The following is a 9,614-nucleotide window of genomic DNA, read 5'->3' on the forward strand; positions in this document are numbered from 1 at the left end:
ATTTTCTCAAGGAAAGCTACTTGATGTATTTCAATAATGGAACAGCTGATTTCTCAAATCTTTTTCACAGCCTATTGAGGTCAAGGCTTCCTCTTCTTATAGGCAACTCCCATGGCTAAATCAAACCAAAATTCCATTTCAAATTGAGGTCCCCTTTTCCAAAATAAAGTCATCCTTCAACATGATTTCCTAGATTTCCAAATTTGAGAAAAGGCTATAAAGTTCAAACTTCAAACTAAAGAGCTTCTAGTCCAAACAAAATCAATTTAAAGATCAATATCTTCAAAACAACAAGGTCCTTACAGTGTGGACCAATATCTTGACTACAGATCTGCCTTTTCAATTTCTATCTATGGTCAAATCTAAACCTATACCAAACTGTTAAAAGGGATTTTCAAAACTCATTTCCTAAACCTAGTTTTCAAACCTTAAGGGCCACATGCAAAGACGATGTTGATGGCTCTCATCATGCTAAAGTGCTTGCTTTGAATAAACAAGTTGGGAATCATGTCTTTCAAAGGAGTCAAAACCAATGTTGTAAAAGGTGTCTCATAACCCATATCGGTCGCGCTGACCTATATGCCGTATCATAGCATATTGTAAATGTAGCGTAGCATATTGTAAAATGTTTGATTCCAAAAATTAAAAAAATCAGAAAAATAGAGAAAAGTTTAGAAAAAATGAGGAAAATGTATTCCATATAAAAAACTTATCGCACATAAAGAATATTCATGGTTTATCATTCATAAGTCATAATATCTCAACAACGCATTTAGACAATGAGAAATCATAGATTTAGAACAACATAATAAACATCCATCACAAGTTTAAAGTGTTTTAGATTATATCACAAGTTTACAAACTTACAATTGTTCATTGCCAAGTGCCAAAAATCATGATTAACATGAATCATTGATAATCCTCGTCATCTTAAGCTTTATTTTGTGCTCTAATTATTTCAATTCAATGCCTTCAAATGGAAGGTCTTCACCAACATATGGCCGATTTTTCTAGAAAACTAGCAAAACCTCTCATCCCATAGCTCTTAGAGATGTTTAGAAAGCAAGAGGAAGAAGCTATTTTAAAAAAAAAGTATGAAAAAAGGAGCTTTGGGCCCTTTTTTTGTTTTATCTTGTATCATTTGTTATGAGGGCACATCGCATGTATCATACAATATGCCACCCGTATCGCACGGTATGGGCGATATGCCTACGATACGTGGGTGTATTGCTTATTGTAAGCATATCATATAGGTTTTTCAAACCTACATGATACGCATCACATGATACGAGTGGATAATACTGATCGAAACTAATATTTTGAAAGCTCTCATTTAAACCTTGTACATATTAAACCATGCCATGCATTTAAGACTTACGATAAATTGATAATACTGAAGAATCTTCTAGATATAGAAGGAAAGGAATTAATACTTGGTCTGGTTACTCCTGATAAAGGCAAACCTGATGAAGGCATTGAGAATGGCTGGACCTCATACCGAGAGATGGTTCCTTCTTTAAATTTCAAAAAGAAGCAAATGCTTTTCAAAACCAAAAATTTTGGATGCAAACACTGTTTACTTTGTTTCAGATGTAGTATCGCATTAGGACTGCTGGTTGCAGCCTGATAGATAGCTGGTAGCCTCTTCTAGCACTATTGGGTGATGTGTGGGCCTAATAGGCCATTCTGGCTTGGTTGACTGTCCAAGGTATCCTCAATCCGAGGGGGATGTGTCCAATGCTCTTGAGCCAAAAAACTTGTCTGGAGGTTGGGAGTTGGGGATTTGCATGGTTTGTATGTCATCCGGCTGTGGAGTAGTGTGGGCAGCTTGTATTGGCCATGGCTTGGATGGATATGCTTGTATGGATGAACGTTTGATGCTTAATTTGAGGGAAAAACACTGGTAATGTTCACACTTTGTAATTGAACCTGAATCTTTGGTTTCCACATTGTGTATTGTGAGTTTGGGGCAGGGCTTGCATTGTACCATGCTAATTTGTAGGTGTTTATAGTCGATGGATTGTTGTTTGAGTGGGCTGCTTGCTGTTAGTCTCTTAAGGCCAGACAAGTGAGATGGAGCTTCGGCAAACTCTGACAGGCTGCACTTTGATGCTTTCGACAACATAGTTACTTGTTGTTGGCTCATTGGACAAAACTAGATGAATTTAGGTCCTCTAATTCATTAGGCCATAGGATGGAATCTTGCTTCTGCTCCTTGGTCCTTAGTGTTTTATATTTCCATGCGGTCACCCTTGCAAGGTTAAAGCTCCCTTGCAAGTTTTGAGGCCTGGGCCGCACCGCTTCAATTTGTATGTCATCTCTCATCTTTCCTACACAAACACGTTGCAATTTGGAACCTCTTGATTAGATTTTTGAGTCTCTTATATTGTAATCCAGATAGATGATGGACCAAATTTACCCTGAGGGCTTGGTGGCTCATGGCTCATATTCAATAAAGTGTTAATGAGCATGATATGATTAAGCTTTGTCTATTATTGCAGGAAATCTACAATAACTTACTCATATATTCAAAGTTGATTGGCAAAAAGTTTCCCGTATTCTTGCTTTTCTAACCAACGTATCTTTTCAATATATTTTCACCAAATTAATTGGGAACTTGGTTTCACAAAAGAGCTAATTAATGTTTTAAAACTTGGGAGTTTGTCCTTGAGCATTATCATCTTCTTCTCTTGGCTATATGACACATACATTGATGTGGGATGCTTGAAGTAAAAGAAAAAAATGAGGATCCGATGTCTAGATTTTATGAGTCGAGCTAATGTTGTTAAGTTTTAGATCCTTATAAATCTAATCAACACATCTTATTTTCATGAATTTTTTGTTTTGGGAGGCTATAATCTAAGGATTCATGTATAAACTACTTTCTGAATTTGGGATTCTTATTCCATATTTCACAGCCACAATCGGATGCATATGGGCTGCTAAGGCACAGAGATGGTAAATGGGAATGGACTCTTGCTCCTGGGGTGCCTCCTTCCCCTAGGTATCAGCATGCTGCGGTAAGTTTCAGACAGTAATGCTTTATAACTTTTTCTTAGGTAAAGTTCATATAGGATACAATCGTGCAAATTCATTTTCTTAAAAAAATCTAGAAACAGATATAGTAGCTTAAGTTCTCACAGGTCTTGATGGTTTACCCTGTGCAAAGATTGTGCATCGTCGATTCACAATCCGCAGTGCATAAGAATGTTTATTCTGAGGTTGAAAAATTTCCCTTGTGTTGGACATACTTATATTTGCTTGTTTAAATATTCTTTTTGTTTTGGATCAGGTTGATCTTGTCCATAGCTTAGGATGCTGCCCATATATGGAATGTGACTGCTTGCTGCATAAGCTTTTTTTCACAATTAAATGTTTCAATTTAGCAGGTATTTCTGGGCAATAGATTGCATGTTACTGGTGGTACTCTTAAAGGAGGGCGGACAATTGAAGGTGAAGCAACTATTGCAGGTGGGTTTTGATGATTTTTGCACTTCCTTTTCTTATTTGTTGTTCACTTGTTTGACATTTTTTTATGCCTTATTAGTTATGGATACTGCTGCTGGAGTCTGGGTTGACAGAAATGGGATAGTCACATCCTCCCGCTCAAGTAAATCATCTACAGAAATCAATCCTTCTTTGGAGCTTTTGTGCCGTTGCCGCCATGCAGCAGCTTGTGTGGGAAATCGAGTGTTTATATATGGTGGTCTAAAGGGAGGTATTTTGCTTCAGACAGTTGACTGGTTAATTCTGCTGTTTGAAACCAATGTTGTAAAATTTGTATTGTGAGTCTGTGACCCATATCAGTTGGCTCCAAAGTTAGACATGTAACGTATGTGAAAATCTCAAATTTATTTTTAATATTAAAAATTTCCAAAAAATCAAGAAAGGAAAAGAAAAAATATAAAATATTTAGAAAGAGAGAGAAGAAGAAGGGCACATTCTCCTCATTAGGCCACTTGTTGATATCCTGCAAGAATTGTTCTTCCTGTGCTTTAGAGAGGCTTGAGGAAATATTTCTAGTTCTGTTGATTTACATTAGTCAGTGTTGACTGTTGAAATTGTGCAGATGCACTACTTGATGATCTTCTCTTTGCGGAAAATTCAGCTATCCGAACTGATGAGGTGAACTCTTTTAGTGGGGCTGACAGAACAACTCTGCCCACCAAAATTGGTCAGACAATCATGACCGAGTCATCATATGTTGAGACAAAGCCAGGTGCACTTTTTGAGACAGCCATATCTGGCGCTTCAAGGTGTGTTCATTATCCAAATGCTTCTAATCTTGTAAATCTAACTTCTGGATATTATTGTAGCCTATCTCCAATTTTAGAGTTTCATTCTATTGAAACTGTTGTTATTCTGTACAGGACTTCTCTTGAAAAGCTAGTGGAGGCTTCTGCTGCTGAAGCTGAGGCTGTTAGCGCAGTCTGGGAAGCTGCAAAGGCTGCAGCTTTAATGAATGAAAATCATCTCTTAGATGGACAACTGTCACCACATCATGTCAAGGATGTATCTCAAGGCTCAGAAACATCCTCCGAAGCAAGTGACAAAGATACCCTTGAAACAGATGTTCGGCTTCACCATAGAGCTGTATGTGCATGGATTTTGTGCCCATTCACAGCATTCAATATACCTTTTCATGGCATTTACTGGTAGCTAACTTGAAATCCTTCAGGTAGTTGTTGCTAAAGAGCCGGTTGGAAGCTTGGGTGGGCTTGTTCGGCAGCTTTCATTGGACCAATTTGAAAATGAGAGCAGGCGAACGAACCCCTGGAACATGGATCAGGGATATGCAATGAAAAGAATACTCAATAAACAGAAATCCCCTATTAGCTTGCATAAGAAGGCACATTTTATCTGGAAATTGTGGTTATAATGGTGTCTGAACTGGTGGCCGGTTTATCATAATTTCTTTTGCTTTTGCAGATTATATCCTTATTGCTGAGGCCTCGTAATTGGATGGCTCCGACAAACCGCAACTTCTTTCTGGACTCATATGAAGTTGGTGAACTTTGTTATGCTGCTGAACAAATATTTCTGCAAGAACCTGCAGTTTTGCAGTTGAAAGCTCCAGTTAAAGTTTTTGGGGATCTTCATGGCCAGTTTGGTGACTTAATGCGTCTTTTTGATGAATATGGGTTTCCTTCAACTGCTGGAGATATAACGTGAGTCTCTACTTCTATTCTTTCCTAGGTCTGTTCAATTTAACACTTTTTTATTGACACTGTAGAAAATGAAGCTTCATTAGTTGGTGAAGTTGACTTTGGGTTTGGGTTTTCAATGCAGAATAAGCTAATCTTTGTCTGACTGTTCTTTGTCTTGCATAATGGCCTAGATCTTGAAAACCATCAATTGCTTTCGCATGGTTGGCCTCATCATTTTGTGTGTTTGCTTTGGCTATCCTGATTATGCGGTTTTCTTCATCTCAATTATTGTTTGTACTGGCCAATTATCTGGAAAGGACTGTCAACCATCTCTGTAGGTTTATTTTGGGTACGGCACACACTGTTTAAACATTGTAGCTGATTGTATTCTGGGTTGGAGTACTTCAAGAAGAATCCTGTCTGTTTATGCTCTTGAAACACAATCTCGTTATTCAAATGTTGATTATTCACCCAATATGATTTTCATTATCTGAAACCCAAATTCTATATGGTGATTCTACTAGACTTTCATGAATGCCATTTGATCATTGGCTTGGACTTGATTGCCATGGTAAAGCGGATTTTTTTTTTTGTTTTCAGGTATATAGATTACTTGTTTTTGGGTGATTATGTTGATCGTGGTCAGCACAGCCTGGAGACAATAACCTTGCTTTTTGCTCTCAAGGCAAGCCCATAGCTTGAAGAGTCTAACAAATATTATTTCTTACATTGATAGAGCATGTTGGACTTGCTGATGAAGTAACTATTAGTTTGTTCGTTTTGTAGATTGAATATCCTGAGCATGTACATCTGATCCGGGGAAATCACGAAGCTGCTGATATAAATGCACTCTTTGGATTTCGGTTGGAATGCATTGAGAGAATGGTGAGAATGACAGAGATACTGCTGTAATTTTGTAGCGTGCTTGAAACTAACCAAATGGTTTTCGTGAAATGGCTTTTGAATTTCTTAGGGTGAGAACGATGGAATATGGGCTTGGACTCAATTCAATCAAGTCTTCAATGCTCTCCCTCTATGTGCTCTTATTGAGAAGAAAATAATCTGCATGCATGGTGGCATTGGGAGATCCATAAACTATGTTGAACAGATTGAGAAACTGGAGAGGCCCATAACGATGGATTCTGGATCGATTGTTCTTATGGACCTACTATGGTATGGTTAGCTTACTGCTGATATTTGAAGGATACAACTTTTTGACGATCTTAATGATGCTTATGAATTTGTAGGTCTGACCCCACTGAAAATGATACGGTGGAAGGATTACGGCCCAATGCAAGGGGACCAGGCTTGGTCACTTTTGGGGTATGGAACTTATAAGTAAAAGAGTTTACCATGTTTGTAGCTGTAAAATGTCTTTTTACACAGGTAGTTCCATATAGGCACATTCTAGGTTTTTCTGGTGGTTATAATTGGTACCATCCAAAATGAGCATTTGATAAATGACACCTTATTGCTTTTCTGCTTTCATCAGATGGCTGTAGCATAAAGTGTTGCAATGCTACTATTCCATACTCAAGATGCAATTTATATTTCACCACTTTTACTGGCATACGAGATGACTCCATTATGGTTGAGCCATAGTGGTTTTTGTTGTAGTCGAACCAATTCCCTGAATTGTCTAAGCACTCTAAAAAAATTCTTCTATAAAATGATTGTGAAAATTTTCCTTTGCATTCGTAAAATAAGATAGCAGTATGTCTGATAAGTTTCATAACTTTTTTTCAGATTTTTTTCAGTTGAGGTATGATCTGGGCAAACTCATAGGTCTTCAAAATTATTTGGGGGTTTGGTATCTTCTTTTGTTTGTTTCCTCCAAAAACACTTTCTTTTAGTATTTTGGTGGTAAAACATTTGCTTGTTTCCAAATGACTCCACCCAAAACTGGCAGGAGCGTCCTGTCTAGCAGATACCAACCTGCCAGGGAACAACTTGATTGAGAGATCAATGTACAGGAATGATATCCTTCACTCTCAGTGCAGGATATTGGGCCCATTAGGTATACACACTTAAAATATACGAATGCTGCTCATATGAATTCTTGTGTGTAGATCTGAAGACCAAGAGTTGATCATGATTTTGATGTCAACTATGACAGCCAGGCCAAAACTTGACCTGAATACTTAGTTTGATTGACTTGTTGAAGAAGTGACTAATTTCATAAAAGGCAGTAATATTGACAAAAAATCACCATGGATGAGAAACTAATACTTTCATATTGGTCTAGTCCAATTCACATGCTTGTTGTAGCTCTTCATAAATAAAAAATTCAAAAGAACATCAAGTTTACAACAAATAAAGTACCACAAAATTATCCAGAGTCACAAGTTTGTCTTCAAGGCAAATGCAGTGCAATGTCCTTCTATACTGCCACAAGCCACTGTTGGTCTCTCAACTTGCAAGGTCGAAGTGGCATGATGACGAACCAAACGATTATCAAATAGAGAAAGCAAGAAATCAGAAATAAAGCGGCGTGTATTTGTCTGGTAGATGATTACACAGACTGCAAGTGTAGGTAGCTTAACACACTTGTTGAAATACACCTGATAACCTGTAAAATGCTTGAATTTGACCCCTTTACATAGTTTGGCACCTACCTAAACTAGATAGATAATAGTATATCTAGACAAAAGGATTGAAGTAAAAACTGAAGGTATTATGAAACTGAGTAAAGTCTGATGCGGGATCCATGTTTTTGACTTTGACATGGTTAAAAGGTTGTTTCTTGAACCTCAAACCCGATTAGGTCTGCGGTTATGAAAATGAAATGCCTCCAAGGTGAACAAAGGATTCTTGTGATTAATATTGTATGTTCTGTGGATGCAGCCTGATAGAGTAATAGAATTTTGCAAGAAGAACAAGTTGCAACTTATCATCAGAGCTCATGAATGCGTTATGGATGGTTTTGAACGATTTGCACAGGGTCATCTAATCACTTTGTTCTCTGCGACAAACTATTGTGGTAAAACAAGCTGTTTGTCTTATAGCCTTATATTGGTTGAATAATTGAGCATTCCATATTGGTTGTGTTGGCACTTGTCAGGAACGGCAAACAACGCTGGTGCATTACTTGTAATTGGTAGGGATCTTGTGGTGGTGCCTAAACTGATTCATCCACTTCCACCTCCTTTTCAGTCACCAGAATCGTCCCCTGATCGTTCCATGGACATGACGTGGATGCAGGTAAGTTGTCTTGTTAGCCATCTGCTTCTTATTTACAGCTGAAAGAATGGGCTATATTATCTGCTCATATGCAGAATATTTGTTTCCTCACTATTAACAAAAAAGGAGCAATGTGTTCACCAAGTAGCTTAATAAAGCAGGGACGATCAAAGCCATGTAGTGCACTGACATAAACAGTTAAAATCTTTTACTGGTGATTTGTTCAAGAAGCAGAAATAAATGGTGGTTTAGTCAGACTAATATATACAAATTAATTGTGGGGAACTAACTGAGTCTAGTCACTTCTAGAAATCTAGCAGTAGGGAGAAAACTGCTAGATAAATAGTGAAAATGAAAAAGAGAAGTTAATATATATATATATCTATGTGTGTGTGTGTGTGGATGTATGTATATATATGTGTAGGTACCTGTGTATATATCTTAACACTTACTTCTTCCTGCAGGAGCTTAACATTCAGAGGCCACCCACACCAACAAGGGGTAGACCACAATCTTCTAATGATCGCTCATCTCTTGCCTTTATATGACTAAAATTGATGTTTCAAGTGCAACAGCAGGGTAAATCTTGAGTGATGTATATGGAAGTAATTCTTGTTGTAAGCACATTATAAAAAACATGGGAAATGAGGTTCCTAATGGTTGGTGGTGCAGCAATATGTGAAAATAATGCAAGTAAAATGAATCCTCTGGATGTTCGATTGGCCCATTCGGTGAAGATCATAGTGAATCATGTTGGTTATTAACTTTTTGTGCAAAGGGTGGGGCTATTATCTATGCTTAGGATATCTAGGCTAGGCTGATGTGTAGTGATTTTTGTATCTTTATTGATATTTTGCCAAGATATGTTGGCGTTTCCCTTGTAAATTTCACTCAGAAAGTGATGTATTTTAGTTAATTTAAAAGAGATGAATGATCATTGTTAGATAAAGTCTCTATTTGACTTTTTTTTAGTCTTTTACTGTTTCAGAAAATTCTACAGCGGGGGAACTCACTCACTATATTCAAGTATGATTAGGACTTACTGGAATTTGTTATGAGTGCTTATCTTTATTTCTTTATTTGTTCCATAAAACTGAAATTCAGGGGCACTAGGTTATGATAGTTCAATCTAACCATCAAATGATCATTATCTTAAAAGATAGTATACATATATAAATGTGTTAATGGCAAGAAATGATACCGAATGTTTCAAATTTTAAAGATTTTTCACAATAAATTTTCATTACCTAGGTATATCTTTATCCAAATAACTGGTAATGCAGTGAC

The 9,614-nt window shown here is 37.2% G+C and overlaps 1 protein-coding gene across 2 annotated transcripts in view; it reads left to right on the plus strand.

Moving 5' to 3' along the window:
• LOC116256346 (serine/threonine-protein phosphatase BSL1 homolog) overlaps window positions 1–9,276 on the plus strand; it is a 36,286-nt gene extending 27,010 nt beyond the window's left edge. The window contains exons 8-21 of one of the 2 annotated variants that reach the window (XM_031632698.2): window positions 2,919–3,020; window positions 3,390–3,471; window positions 3,548–3,718; window positions 4,070–4,256; window positions 4,371–4,593; window positions 4,679–4,849; window positions 4,930–5,168; window positions 5,748–5,832; window positions 5,934–6,032; window positions 6,121–6,320; window positions 6,395–6,470; window positions 7,992–8,127; window positions 8,209–8,348; window positions 8,792–9,276. In XM_031632698.2, coding sequence (XP_031488558.1) covers window positions 2,919–3,020; window positions 3,390–3,471; window positions 3,548–3,718; window positions 4,070–4,256; window positions 4,371–4,593; window positions 4,679–4,849; window positions 4,930–5,168; window positions 5,748–5,832; window positions 5,934–6,032; window positions 6,121–6,320; window positions 6,395–6,470; window positions 7,992–8,127; window positions 8,209–8,348; window positions 8,792–8,875 — 1,995 coding nt within the window. In that variant the 3' untranslated portion in view covers window positions 8,876–9,276. The remainder of the gene's footprint in view (window positions 1–2,918; window positions 3,021–3,389; window positions 3,472–3,547; window positions 3,719–4,069; window positions 4,257–4,370; window positions 4,594–4,678; window positions 4,850–4,929; window positions 5,169–5,747; window positions 5,833–5,933; window positions 6,033–6,120; window positions 6,321–6,394; window positions 6,471–7,991; window positions 8,128–8,208; window positions 8,349–8,791) is intronic. The other variant, XM_031632699.2, reaches the window with a different exon arrangement.
• Window positions 9,277–9,614: the final 338 nt, after the last annotated feature.

Source organism: Nymphaea colorata, chromosome 6 (genome assembly GCF_008831285.2).
Source record: "Nymphaea colorata isolate Beijing-Zhang1983 chromosome 6, ASM883128v2, whole genome shotgun sequence".
Taxonomy (NCBI): Eukaryota; Viridiplantae; Streptophyta; class Magnoliopsida; order Nymphaeales; family Nymphaeaceae; genus Nymphaea; species Nymphaea colorata.